The sequence below is a fragment of the Gouania willdenowi genome, chromosome 8 (genome assembly GCF_900634775.1).
Source record: "Gouania willdenowi chromosome 8, fGouWil2.1, whole genome shotgun sequence".
NCBI lineage: Eukaryota > Metazoa > Chordata > Actinopteri > Blenniiformes > Gobiesocidae > Gouania > Gouania willdenowi.
Window position 1 is genome coordinate 28,499,428 of NC_041051.1, and position 15,026 is coordinate 28,514,453.

The 15,026-nt window shown below is 36.7% G+C and overlaps 1 protein-coding gene across 2 annotated transcripts; it reads right to left on the reverse strand.

Annotated features, from left to right (window-relative positions):
• Positions 1-517: 517 nt before the first annotated feature.
• LOC114468592 (MICAL-like protein 1) lies at positions 518-14,105 on the reverse strand. Of its 2 annotated transcripts, none has more exons than XM_028455578.1 (15): positions 13,650-14,105; positions 10,766-10,814; positions 10,522-10,663; positions 9,100-9,188; positions 8,888-9,030; positions 7,681-8,018; positions 7,549-7,594; positions 5,130-5,586; positions 4,266-4,388; positions 4,036-4,162; positions 3,449-3,539; positions 3,286-3,359; positions 2,424-2,538; positions 2,314-2,360; positions 518-672 (listed from the first exon to the last, which is right to left on the reverse strand). In XM_028455578.1, exons 1-15 carry the CDS (start codon positions 13,790-13,792, stop codon positions 548-550), a joined length of 2,109 nt encoding a protein of 702 aa, XP_028311379.1. In that variant the 5' UTR covers positions 13,793-14,105; the 3' UTR covers positions 518-547. The 2 variants fall into 2 exon arrangements, with proteins under 2 accessions (XP_028311379.1, XP_028311378.1); XM_028455577.1 differs by having other exon boundaries at positions 4,006-4,162.
• Between the last annotated feature and the right edge of the window lie 921 nt (positions 14,106-15,026).

Below are 15,026 nucleotides of genomic sequence, written 5' to 3' on the forward strand. Positions count from 1 at the left end.
TTCCCCACAGGTTTGATCCAGTTTCAATCTTTTATATTTATTCCACATCAGACTCATCACTTTTAAATTAAAAATAAGTTAATAAAGCTTTTTCTACTGTAGAATGGACTTTTATTTAATTAATTCTCATAATGTGCCTATTGTTTTGTATAACATCTTGTACGTTCTACTGCATCTAGTCTTTTTGTATGATTATAATTAATTTATTCTAATTAACTGTACTTTTTTTTCTATTATATATATTTTTTTCTACGTTTTATGCTTATTATCATTATTGGTTTGGTTTTTCCATATGGTGTTTTTAGATTGCTGCATTAATGAAGAAATTGTCCCTTGAATGAACAATTCAGCCAATGTAAAATTATCACCGATCTTTACTTTATTTGTATGATCTATAAAAACCAGCAGCTCAAAATAAAACATCTTTAATAGTAAAATATTTTAAAATCTGTACAAACTTACAGTTAACAGCACAAACTACAATGATACTGGTTAAATAATGCTGACACAGGGTGGAGTCAGGTGCATTGATGACGCTGGTAAATCTTCAACTCTTCTTCTCTGTCGACTCCTTGGTGCTGCCGGCTTTGTGAGTCAAGAGTTTTAATACTTTTGTTGGCTTAAACTTTCCTTTTGACTTCTTCAGCTCTTTCGGATCTCGTTTCTGAAAGACTGAAGAGAAAAATCACAATTTAAACGGTCCCGGAGAGTCGCTGTCCCGCTGGTTTCAAATGTCCACGAAAACACCTGAATCCAAAGAACGATTCATCATGTGATGAACTACTATTCACAATCGGGTGTGTTGAAGCACGAGACATCCTGAAATGCCTGATACAACAAGACATGATGGCAACAAGACAGCAGCACAGGACTAAGCAAGACACAGGACTGGACAAGATGAGATATGTCGAAACGAAGACACAGTAAAGATACGAGACGACGCGACAAAACATAACACAAAACAAAAAAGTAGGGACGAGATGAGACAAGACACAAGACCAGACTAAACAAGATGAGACAATCTGAGACATGATGAGACGAAGACACAAGAAAAGTGGAGACAACAAGACACTTTGGCAAAATGACGTTGCACAATGAGAAGGGGCGTCACACAAGAATGAGACAAAACAAGACAAATGACAAGAGAATAAAGCATAAGACAAGTAAAGACACAAGACATGACAAGGACACAAAGACATGAGACAACAAAACACAAGACAATACAAGACAAGACAAAAAAGTAGGGACGAGATGAGACAAGACACAAGACCAGACTGAACAAGACACCAAGATGAGACGAAGGCACACGAAAAGTTGAGACAAGACACTTCGGCAAAATGACGCCACACAATGAGAAAGGGTATCACACAAGAATGAGACAAAACAAGATGCAACAAGACAAGGCAAAGACAAATGACAAGACAATATAGACACAAGACATGACAAGGACACAAAGACACGAGACAACAAAAAAGTAGGGACGAGATGAGACAAGGCAAGACTAGACTAAACAAGATGGGACAAGATGAGGCAAAGACACAAAAAGTTGAGAGACTTTGGCAAAATGACGTCACACAATGAGAAAGGGCATCACACAACACAAGACATGAGACAAAACAAGATGCAAACAGAAGAGACAAGACAAAGACAAATGACAAGACAACAAAGCATAAGAAAAATAAAGACAAGACATGAAAAGGACATTATGACACAAAGACATGCAACAAGATACGAGACGACGCGACAAAACATAAGACAAGACAACAAAAAAGTAGGGAAGAGATGAGACAAGACACAAGATCAGACTAAATAAGACAGGACACACAAAATGTTGAGACAACAAGACACTTTGGCAGAAATGACATCACGCGACGAGAAAGGGCATCACGCAACACAAGACATGAGACCAAACAAGATGCGACAAAAAAGACAAGACATGACAAGGACATGAAGACGTGACAAAAACAAGACAAGACAACAAAATAGACTGGACGAGATGAGACAAGAAACAACAAGAAAAGAGACAAGATATTACAAGACAAAGACAAATAAAGGCACAAGACACGACATGGACACAATGACACGCAACAAGATACAAGACAACATGAAGGAACAAGAGAAGGCAAGACATGACACAACAATGCTATATCTGTCCTACAATGGAGAAGTTCTTTCATGACGGCAGCAATAAAAATTCAAACACATGAAGAAAATGAATGGAAAAGCTACAGAAAGACCTTAGCAAAAACAACCAGATACAACACTTATCCACACACATTTACCTTTACAATATAAAAAAAAGCCATTTCTCACCTTTGTTCGTCACTCTTCCGTCCCAGGGCTCGTCCTGCTCTCGCTCCCTGTGGAGAAGAAGAAGAATCAGTGAAACCACACCAGAGTGAAGACCCTAACCCATTTCATACCTCTGTCTGTCACGATCCAAGCTGTTGATGATCTGGTTCCTCTGATCAATGACGGCCACCAGCTCCTCCATCAGCTGCTGCTCTCGCCCTCGATCGTCCCGGCTCCATTCGCCCTCTGAGGGAGAGAGAGAGTTGCCAAAAAACAGAGAAACAGATCAGATACTTTAGGATTCCAAAATCAACTCAAAAAGCTTCACAGCAGAGATCTCCGTCTAATGTCACAAGTGTATATAAAATAACCAACTCATTAAGAAAGGTCCTTAAAGGCAGCAGCTTTTGATTTAAGAGCTCATCATTATACATATATATATATATATATGAATCCAGACAAGGTTTATTTATTCTAATTGATTTATTCACATATTTTGGAGAGATGTTAATTTATTCATATAGATCTTTCTGTGATGCATATATATAAATAATATTCTTTTCCAGTTAACTTCATTTATTTATATAGATTTTTTGGTGATGCAAACAGACCAGGTTTATTTATTTATTTCAGTGGTTGCCAACTTCATTACGGATCGTGACCCCATTTTAATGTCACAAATTTCTGGCGACCCCACAGACTTTCTTCTTCTTGAATTACTTCTTGATTATGTTTGTTACATTGCGTTTCTTTTTCTCTTTAGACTGCATTTTATTTTAACTAGATTTATATTTGAGAAAGTGAATGTATAGAATGCAGTTGGGGTTTTAATTTGAAAATTAATAATAATTAAAATGATGTTAACATGAAACATTATTTTAATTAGTAATTTTTTTTTTAATATAAATTACTAAAGATATTAGGCACCCCCATTTAAACCCCAAGGTTGAAAAACTGAATTTATTCTTTTTTTTTTTTGTGATTCATACAGACCAGGTTTATTGAGGAGACACCTCAGCTCGTACTCCACATCAGACTGTCTGTCATCCAGTTTCTGCTGCTTTAATCTAGACGACAACAGATATGACTAACATTAAGTAAACATACTTTTTAAAATAATTAATAGGTGTGGAATACAACGCTGGAGTTGTCTTACTGGTAAACTAGTTCCGTGTCCTTGTACGACAAAACGTGACGCTGATGAACAAGAGAAAACCACTCGGTCAGCATTTCTTCTTTGTCTTGATCTGAAATTTTAAATACAAGAGATTTTGTGGAATGAAGAAATGTAGTATGACAATCTGAATTCTGACACCAGATTCTGAAAGATTAAAGTCTCTGCTTTCATCAGAAAAAAATGTTTGTAGCTTGTTTAGTTCTTCCGTAATCAGCAGGTGAATAGAACAAGTTTTACACAAATTGCCAGTTTCAAAGTAAAAAGCTGCGAAAAAAAGGAGGGCGGGCCGTCCTCTGGCCCTACGTCACCGTGCGGGGAGGAGGAAGTCAGTGTCCAGTCTATAGACACGCCCACTCATGAATATGCATAAGTAGGCCACAAATCAGCCTGTTTGTGTGGAGTTGCTCAGAAAGTGACTTTTCAGAGGCTAAAACTCTGGAAAACAGGCGAGTTTGGGAAAATACACCTCAAAACAAATGGAGATGGGTGAAAAATAGCATTTAACACAGAGAGCAGGTTAACAATTTGATGTTTACATAGTGACGTGCGATGCAATTTGGTGTTACCATAGCAACAGTCCCTCAGCCTTCTCTCCAGCTCAATTCCTCTTTGTTCCACAGCCTCCAGATGTTTGTGCAGTTCACTCAGTTGGAGTTGCAGGTTCTCCGTAGGAACGAGATGGTCTGTCTGAACCTGCAGAGAAAGCAGAACTCACTCCAACCACCCATAATCTGTTCGTTTATCAGGGTTTACTTAGAAAGATAAAGTGAGAAGCATTTTTTTTTTTTCACTCTACCTTCCTTTTGATCAGAGGGAAACCGTGGCCGGGAGCCGGACCTCGACTGGACAACAGATCCGAGAACGTCTTTGACTTTGCCATCGCAGGTTTTTGATTGAACGGGTTTTCCTTGCAGGATCCCTGAAAATGGAAACAGCGTGGGAATACGTGAGAACTCGGACGTTAAACAGCTTTTCTCATAAACACAAACTAATATCAGTCACACAAACACTGTATAATTCAAAATAAAAAATTACAAGTACAAAAAAACACATGCTAACACATTCAAAATGATAACTTTAGAGGGAAACTAAACTTGAAACAAAAGTATGCTCAGACTAATTTAAAAAGTATGTGTATTTCCATTTGTGGGGTGGTTTTGTGGAGCAATCTTTATAAACGATTAAACTAAGTATGAATATATTTTATAAATGTACATAAATAAAGAAGTAAAAATAAAGTATTTATTTGTATTGTCAATTTAGTTTATTTTATTGGATTTTGCAGTTGTTAGTGGTGAAGAACGGGGGTATAGTGGGACGTGACTAGGCTTCTTCCTATCCCTTGTCGAGCGAATCAAATGTGTATGATATTGAAATTTACTTTTTTTTTCATTTTATAGAGATTTCTGTTGAGATTTGTTTATTCTTTTTCATCTATTTTTTATTCATTCGTTTGAAATTAAATCTATACACTTCGTTTTATTTAAAGACCATATTCACTTAAAACAAAAAAAAAAACTCCTCTTAAATTTGTTTACAAACTTCAAAGTCTAATTTCTAAATAAGAGAAGTTGAAGCAGATACAAATAAACCTTCAAAAGTTTATTGTATCTTTAGGTAAAAAGTTTTCCATGGACTATTTGGAGTAAACTCATCGTACCTTACTTTGACAGGACGAGAGCGTTTCCTGTTCCTCTTTAACATCAGAGTGGGTGTGAACGTGGTCAAATATGATGGCCGGCACAGAGAGACTTCTGGATAAATTGGATGAAGGATCATTGCCGTTTCCTGTGAATTTACCACAAGCTCCGCCCACATCTGTGGAATCATCTTTCTCTGCTTTAAACTGCTGAGGATCAGAGTGACTCTCTTCATCACTACGGGCACAAACCACAGCCTCGGCCTCTGATTGGGTGGCAGCAGCTTCTTTTCCAGCCTCTTCCTCTTCGAACGGATTGGGAGAGGGAATCGTGGTTTGCTGCCACGGCTGCTGTGCGTCACAAACTCGTTTGGTTCGAGGAACTGGAACAGGAGGAGGTGCCGGAGGAAGCTGCGTCCACGGGCCGGGATGAACGATGGCCATCCATGGATGGTTGGATTGGACTTTAGGGCTGGTGCTGATGAAGAAGAGGAAGATATGAAATGGGTTGAACAGGTTTGATCAGAATAATCTGTAAAGATGAAGTTTAGTGATGACAGCAGAAGAAAAGCTATAAACTCTTGTTCTTAATGGACTCCTTATGGATTTATTTGGTTTAGCAGCTGACGAGGAACCGCTTCTTCCAACTAAGGAACTCAGGAAAATGGTGTCACAGAATGATTTGGAGCTCATCATTCATGCTTTTGTGTCTTCACGTTTAGACTATTGTAATAGTTTGTTTTCTTGTCTGAACAAGAAGGAGGTGTCTCGTCTGCAACTAGAGCAAAATTCTGACCCGTACAAATAGGAGGACTCACATTTCCCCTGTTCTAAAAGAACTCCATTGGCTTCCAGTGTCTTATAGGATACATTTTAACATTCTGGCTCGAGCTTTCAGAGCCTTGCAGGGTCAGACTCCTTCATACATCAGTGATCTGATCCAGCCTTACACCCCTGCTCAGGCTCTGAGGTCTGTGGATCACAATCTGCTGATGGATCCTCGCAATCGTTCTCGAACCAGAGGAGACAGAGCTTTCCAGGCTTTGGAACGATCTTCTGCTCTCTCTGCGTTCTATTGACTCTGTTGACACCTTCAAAAGCTAACTTAAGACTTATTTATTTGTTCAAGCTTTTAATTAGCTACTCTTGGGCTGCTATGATTTTATGTTGTCATGGCCTTTTATACAGTGTGTACTGTTTTTTGCTTTTAAAGTGTGTTGTGAAGCACTTTGTGGCTTTTTGCCTTTGAAAGGTGCTATTGAAATAAATGTTACTTACTTACTAAAGAATATCTGCTTTTAGAGCTGAGCTGTTTGGGCCTGATTTAAAACAAAGAAGAGTTTCTGCTGCTGTCAAACACCAGTCACGACTTCACATGTTTACGAGCTGCAGTAACAGTACCTCTTATAACCGCTCAATGAGATCAAAGATCAGCTTTTTTTTTTTGCTTTTTTCTCCAAAAGATACAAAGGGACATATTTGAACTACAGAATCAATGTCAACATTATTCGATAGCTTTCAAGGACTTTACAGAACAAAGTTCTGATGTGACAAGAAGAAAAAGAGAAAGAACAAAGCTTTCTGTTGTCCTGAAGAATGAGGAAGCCTAAAATCAGCGATGAGTAGTAATGATTAGTCGTAAACCTGATATAGGTTGTATTTGCACTTACTAGGGATGTTCCGATACAATATCAATATTGGTCTGATAAAAAGAAAAAAAAAAAAAACTGTATTGGAAGAAATTGGTCCATATAAATTAATGTTATTCAGTTGTAGAATATTCTTATGTTTAAGGTTAAAACATATGCAGCTAAGGGTGTAAGAAAAAATAAATTCGGCAAAATATTGCGATATTTCACTGCGTGATTATCGTTTCGATCCTAAATTGTGTTTTTTAATAAAAAAAAAAAAAAAAAAAACATTTAATTGCGTTAACATATGCATAGCACGTAAATGCCCGGTCACATACTACTTGTTTTTGATATTGGTGCTTGAACTAGGTAGATTTTACTTCTCGCAAGTAAAAAAAAAAAAAAAGAAATAAATTGTATTTCATACCATTTTGACCTTTGTAAAGGTGAAATTTGTAATTATTGATATTGCGATGTATATCGTATTGTTTAGTATCGGGATTAATTGTATCGTAATATGCAAATCGTGAATCGTATTGTCAGATTCATGGCAATGCACACCCCTACTATGTAACCCATTGGTTAATAATAAATGGGTCAGTTTTTCTCATGTTGCTGACTATTGTTCTCTGTTTGACTAATATCACTTGATCATCATTTTTCTAAGATTCCAAGCTACAAAATAAGAAATGTATGATTCGTGCTGATATTGTATTGGATCAATATCGATATCAACCAATACTTTTTGCTTTAATATTGCTGTGGGGTTGGAGGTGAAGAAGTTGCATCGGGACATCCCTAGCACTCACCTGTGAGATGATCTCGATGGAGATTTATTTGCACTGCACAAACCATCTGCAAAGAAGAGGACCAGAAAAAAGTTCACGCTCTGGTCAGAACTAACGATTGGAAAAGTGAAGGAAACTAAAAGTGAATCGTACCCGTGTTCCCGCCTGTGTGGACGGCTTTGATCCTGGGTGCAGGAACAGGAGCTGCAGATTGCTCCAACATCCTCCTGGGAGCTGGGATGGGACGACAGCTCTCCTCTCTCCCTCTTCCTGGGTCCGTTTTCTTGCTATATACTGGGACGCTGCTGATGGCCGTTCCAGACAGGGAGCGGTACTGTCCCTGAAGCTCTGTGTTCGTGTTTCCAGCCCTCTGACTCAGGTCCTGATGGGAGCTTTTACCGTCTGTGATGTGATATGTGCAGATCAAGGAGCCAGGATCACTCCCCTGTGTGTAAGACTCTGGTAAAAGTGGAATACTACACACTTTGCACCTAAAACACACAAGAGTGACATAAGGGTTTCAGCTGCTATTCTTGCCACGTAATGCACCAAAAGTCATTAAAACATGACTGGAGCTGGGCAATATGAAGCAAATTTCACATTTCAATATTTTTTTCTTCAATATGGCCATATACGATATAAATATCTATTTTTATAATTTAAAGTCTTACCAGAAAGACAATTCTGAGTTAAATTTTCTGATGCTAAATGCTATACAGGTACATTTATTAACAAACAGCTGCACAATATGAGCCACTTTTGGCTTTTTGTCCCATAAGGGACAGCACGTGTGAGTGAGTTCTGTAGTGTGGCTTGTTTAGGGGAAGGTCTGGGTTAGGACGCACTCAGAAATGTTGTTAAAGGCAATATTGTAATTTTCTATATCGCAAAAAATTAATCTCAATGTATTGCCCAGGCCTGTTCAATAATAATAATAATAATAATAACAAATTCAGCACAAACTAACAATAGTAATATTGTTCAATAAAATACTGTCCTTTTATTTATTTTTTAATAGCGTTAATTAATGCTGTAGAGGCTATTTAATCACACTTCTGACGGTAGGAAACAATAATAACTTTTCCATATTTCACAAAAAAATTAAAAAGTATTTAATCACATGAAAGTTGCATTGGGTTTTTATTTTATTCACAGTTTTTTTTAATCATGATTTATCTTGACTGTAGATATATTGCCCAGGCCTAAACATGACCAAAAAATACATTTTACAGTAAATTAGCAGTCTAAAGTAATGCTTATGCGTATGCGTATGTCTAATATTTGCAGGCCAATCAGAGCTAATTTTGTCCAATAAGCTGCTAGCTTTGAGGAAGGGGTGGGGCTTGATGTATGCTGATACCTGAAGCAGGTACGATGGTACACCTCTCCATCGGCCACGTGTCTCTGTATGAGGTGGACGGGCCTCAGGCACAACCTGCACACAGCTCGTGGGTTCACGTTGGAAAATCTGTCTCCTCTGGGCGTCTCCGTATCAGCCGCGTTCTGACAGAAGAAGAGAAAGCGGGCGGTAACAATCACAGCAGATGAAAAAGTAGGAGAGGTTTTATTCACCTTAGAAGGTTTGAGGTTCTCAAAGGTTCTGCTTCGTGTGAGATGGTTCAGGACAGAAATGTGTGAGGAAATCGATTTGGCAGGAACGGCTGAAGGGAGAAAAGTTGGGCAGAGAAAAGAGAAGGGGAATATAATTTAAGAGGAAAACTATATGCCAAGGATGAGTAGAACAATAGCAGGAACTGCCTAAACAATGAAATAAAACAAAGCACCAACATGAACCAGTTTAAAAAGCTTTTTAAAATCATATGTCATTACTAAGTATAAGAAAGAAGAGCAACAATTTTAAGTATGTATGTATTTAGCACTGTAATATAGGCTAGCATACATCTGCAGCTTGCTGAGAGAGAGATAATTAGAACCCATCAATCAATCTTTATTTACAGTTCTGGAGAACTGTGTTAAATTGTTTGTTGTCAGTGTGTTTACTGTGTCAGCACTTCTATAAAAACGACATTGCTCAGAAAGTGAAGCTTCTTCTTGGTTTCTTCGTCTAGAGCAAGTATACAAAGTCTGTTTGATCTGCCAAACACAATTGTCCATGGCTGAAGAAAACTCTTATGCAGAAAACTACAACGCGTTGTGACTTATGGCAAAACAGGGTCTCACTGGAAATTGTTTGCCTCGCAAGGTGAATGGAAAGATGTTGTCAGATGGTATGAGGGTGATTTTTGGAATTAAGAGAGTGTGTCCAGCATTGACACCAATTACAGATTTTGCAACTAAGAGGTGTGGCAGTATTTGTTCTATGATGTATCTTGAACCATTGCCATGTCCATCTTGTTGGTCAAGGTTTCGCATTATCACAATTACACATTTTGTGTATTTTGTTAGCGTTTATCTTTTATTTTTATTTTTCAGTATATTTTTCTCATATTGTGTGTGTTGGTAGTTTTTAATTTTTCTATCTCAGTGTGTTTGTGTGGGTTTTTGGTTGTTTCTTATGTTGTTTTGTATGTTTCTCTGTTGTTTTTGTGTATTTTGTAGTGATCTTGTGTATTTTTGTTGGTTGCTGGTAATATTCAGTGTGATAATCATTTTTAACTAAAAATAAACATTATAAAACCTCGTATTTTTAATGCTTTCAATTGTTAATTTTCCACTCTCTCTCAAGTACCCCCTTGTAGTGCCATTGCATCTAGAGCCTTGTTTTGTTTTTTGTGATGGGGTAGGTGTGGATAAGGCAAGCTTTAGCTTCAACCTACACCCTTTCGGCTGATGGGTTGTTTTTTCTGAAGACTGCCAAAATAAAAATCAAATTAAAGAACTTTGGGTTTAAAAAAGCTTCAAGGAGGACAGGGATTAAAAGGCAATAAAAGAATAAAGAGTGCAAAGGAGGTGCTACAGTCTAAAGACAGCATATAATCTCATCTTCTTATGTTTTGTGGCATGTATAAGTAGAATTCTGTAAACATGTCCCACCTCTGTTCTTTCTGCTGAAGAAGTAGTAGTACTGACTGAGGTAGGTGATGACACCAAAGCGGTCAGGGACCTCCGAGGACGCCACGTCCTTTGGGTCCAGCAGGGAGGGAATCCCCAGCTTTGTTTCTGCGACCTCGAATGCCTTAATGCACACAGAACGTTAGAGAGAGAAGAGGAGGGTGAGTTCAGACTTTAAACAACAAGTTTGACCAAAATGTTTCAAACCAGAGACAAGATGACTCACCAGTTTGTTATTGTGGAAAGCATCGCATTTGGACAAAGAGCTGAACTCACTAGAGGGAGGTGAAGAAGATGGATAGATTTTAATCATCTGATCATAAAGAAAACTATTCAAAAACAGTGTTTCCATACAGGGATGGACTGGGACAAAAATTCAGCACTAGCATTTTCTGTCCAGACTAGCCCACTGCATTATCAGTGGGAAACTTTTTAACCCCTTTTTACCTATTTCATTTGGCCATTTTGCAACTTCCTTTGTCCCATTTTTGACACTTTTTTCACACTTCACCTTCCTTTTGCCAATAAATATCCCTTTTTCCTATTTTTCGTCCATTTTTGCAAGTTCTTTTTGACACTTTAATCCATTTTTTGTCCTTTCTTTGATTTTTTTGGCCACGTTTCATCCAAATAAACTAACTTTTGCCCAATGAATAACGCTTGTTTTATTTTCCCCCTACATTTTACCTCTTTTTGTTGCACACGTTTGCCCTTTTTCACTATTGTTTGCCACATTTTGCTTTTTAAAGTTACTCTTTTCCATTACATACCACCTGGTTCCTCTTTATTTCTCCATTTTTTGGCCACACTTCACTTCATTTTTAGTCACTTTACACTCTTTTCTTCCAACGTTTTTGCCACTTTTGGAGCATTTTTTGGCCACCTGTTACCATGTCTGCGTCCCCTCGCTCATAAAAAAAACTAAAAACGTATCTGACTTTTTTTTCAAACTTATCCAGAATCATTCAGTCTATTAATCCAGATCCTATCCAATATATAATCTTGTGTTCTTTAAGCCATTTCGGATATTCCCTAAAAATATTTATTGAAATCCGTGCTGTTCACAGATAAACATACAGATTAATAAAATAAGAAACACCGGAAAAAACTCCTTGGCAGAGGTCAAAATATGAACATAAAAGATGATTAAATCAAAAATAATAAATATAATAAAGAAATTAAAATGCAATTAAAGAAATAATAATAATAAAAGATTAAAAATAACCAAAGTAATGAATAAAACAAATATTTAAAAAAACTGGCTGCCACAAATTAGAGCATTGGATTAAAACCAGACTAAGCCTAAATGCAATGGACGACTAAAATTAATGCCATAAAATAATATAATAAATAAATTGAAATAAATAAATTGAAAAAAAAAAAACAACTAGATAAAGTGCTCTAAAAGCCTTAATGTCAGTAATTCCATCTAATCAGTGGATTTTAGGGGCAAAAAAGTGTGAAGGGGTGTAATCTATGCATCACTAATTCAGTCCCACTGATTTGACGTTTGAATTTCTTCCACTGCTGTCAGAATGTAGCTGCAGGCTGGAGATGAAGTGATAAGCGAGTAGACAAGTAGGTAAAACCAATCCTGACCGATCCCATTAATCTGGACAGGAGGAGAGATTAGGACAACAGATTAGTCTGTTACAGACTAAGGCAGGGATTCCCAAACAGGAGAGCACGGACACATTTATCAATTAGTTTACATTACAACACATTTCAGGTGTTTATTCTAAACAAGATACATTTGCACTAATAATCTCTAAATGAAATGTCTGACTTCAGAGACCAAAATATCAGAAACACAAGAATAAAAGATCTAAATATCTCTTTCATTTACACCTCATGGTATGAGAATAGACTCACAGGATATGAGACAAAACGACAGCACCTGCTAAGACAGTGGTTCAGCGTCATGAACATCAGTTTCCTGAACCACAAACTCAGTAAAAAAAAACAATGGGAAAAAAAAACAGCAATGCAACTTTTATGTAATTAAACACTGTCTTCTTTGAGAAAATATAGGTAACTAATTATTGTCTCCTAATGTCAGAAGTGTGATAAAATGGCCTCTACAGCATTCATTAAGTATTTTATTGAGCAATATTATTGTTAGTTTGTGGTAAATTTGTCCAAAAAAATACCCCAAAACAGGAACTAAGAACGTTTTCCTAAAAACTTATTTAATAGGCCTGGCCAATATATTGAGATTCAAGATATATCAAGATTTTTATTTTGTCAATATAGAAAATTACAACATTGCCTATAATGATATGTATTTTTATTTTATAGGTTATTTTGTATTAAAATACTTGTTTTAGGAGTCGCTGCTTTCTAGAGCTGGGCAATATATCAACATTCAAGATATAGAGAGCTTTCTATTTTGGCGATATAGAAAATTACAATATCGATATATATATTTTTCAGCATATTTTGTATTAAAATAATAATTTTAGGAGTTGCTGCTTTCACTACTTCTGAGAACAGCATGAAAAACACAGTTGGATGGATTTCTGAGTGAGTCCTAACCCAGATCTTCCCCTCAAAAAGCCACACTACAGAACTCACTCACACATGCTGTCCCATTTTGGAGAAAAAACTAAATTGAAACCAGAATTGTCTTGCTAGTAAGACTTTATTTGAATTTAAATGGTCAAGATTTATATCATATATCGCTGTTTTGAGAAAAAATATCCAGCTGTGAATGTTGGTCCATATCGCCCAGCCCTACTGCTTTTTCTACTTCTCAGAACAGTATGAAACGTTAGATGGATTGCTGAGTAGAGAGCTCACTCACACATGCTGTCCCTTATAGGATGAAGATTTAAAAAAATGTTTTAAAAAAAATAAATAAATAAATAAATTAAAAGTGGCACATATTTGTGCAGCAGTTAATAAATGACAAAGTGCCTGTGTGGCATTTTGCATCAGCAAATATAACCTTGAATTGTCTTTCTGGTGAAACTTTGAGTTCAAAATATTGAGATTTACATTGTAGATCGCCATTTTGAGAGACAAAATAATTATATTGAGTTTTGTTCCATATCGCCCAACCCAACCCAACCCTGGTGTGTGTGTGTGTGTGTGTGTCCCCGTCCACTTACATGAGGTCAGGTCTGTGTGTGTGGATGATGGCACAGAAAGCCAGTCCGTCTCTGAAGGAGCTGCTCAGGTCTCTGATGTGAACGTTAGAGTAACTGGAACACGATGAACGACACCATTCCTGTAGTTCCCTCACTGACTTCATCTCCTTTAAACCTGGAGGAACGATGGGAAGGAAAAACCAGCTCAGCTACAGCGGATTCACAGTCTGATCTTTCTTCTTCTTCTGTAGAAATAAAAAAAACACCTCAAGGTGTTCGCAATTGCAAAGCCTCCAGTTTGGTGAGGACCAGAGTAATAAACGACTCCTCTAACGGTTACTGTGTCACAACCGAGCACTGAAATTATCCTGGTGAAAGTGAAGTGAGGTCAAATCATCCACAAGGCTGTAAAACTCCAAGAAGAAGAAAAAGAGCAGCAGCAGCAGCAGCAGCAGGTTTAGCGGTACTTTCAACGTGTTTGTATCTGCAGTAACAGCAGTTACCAGCAGGGGGCGCCACACTCTATAATCAACAGGGGAAGGTTTCCTGTTACAGACCTGAATGAAGATTTGTTTTTATACCATGTGACACACACCACAAGCTAAGACAAATAAGATAAGATAACCACATTTCCTTTTTAGGGGAATATTAGTTGATGAATGACTGAATTGGTCAAATCACATAGACCGTGTTTGCAAAAGAACTGCGAATATGACTTGAATATTACAAAAAGTGTGTCCTTTAATTAATTCCTCTGCTCATTCAACTTTATACTAGTTTTTTTTTCCTTTTGTAAGGTTTTTTTTCACTGTTACTTGATTGAAATTGTACTCAAGTACAAGCAAAAGTAAGACATAAATAAAAAAATACTCAAGTACAAGTAAAATAGCACTTTTAAGTAAAAGTTACTCGTCGCTTTAACCAGGTTATTTTTGGTAATACATCTTGTCACGATTTCTTGCATACAGTAAACATCTCATGTATAAACTTAAAACTGATGAGAACAAATCTTGCACAATTGGATCTTAATTTATTTTCCACAAAGGCATCTGTGTAAAATAAAAGGTTTGTCAAAATGTGTAATAAAAAGAATAAAAACACCAAGGAATTCAATTTAAAAAAAAAAAAAATCAATGAATTAAAAAAAATTATCAGACTCTTAAGTATAGCTGCATGAACCGGAAAAAGTGGCTGGATGTTTATCAGAAATAGATCGACTAAGAACATGTGGATTACGTTCAAAGAGACAATAAATGGAAATTTAAAAAAATAATTACAAAAAAAATTATAAATAATAAATTACTCGGTATTGGTTTGCTATAGAGATGTAATTAATTACTTTACTTATTTTAAAACATACTTAAGTCCAAGTAAAATTACTCATTTAGACGTAACTAT

Coding starts and splice junctions, on each gene's coding strand:
- LOC114468592 (XM_028455577.1), bottom strand. CDS start 13,792: ATGAAGTCAGTGAGGGAACTACAGGAATGGTGTCGTTCATCGTGTTCC. Junction 3,360..3,448: donor GACACGGAACTAGTTTACCA/GTAAGACAACTC, acceptor GTTGTCGTCTAG/ATTAAAGCAGCAGAAACTGG. Junction 673..2,313: donor CGGAAGAGTGACGAACAAAG/GTGAGAAATGGC, acceptor TTTTCTCTTCAG/TCTTTCAGAAACGAGATCCG.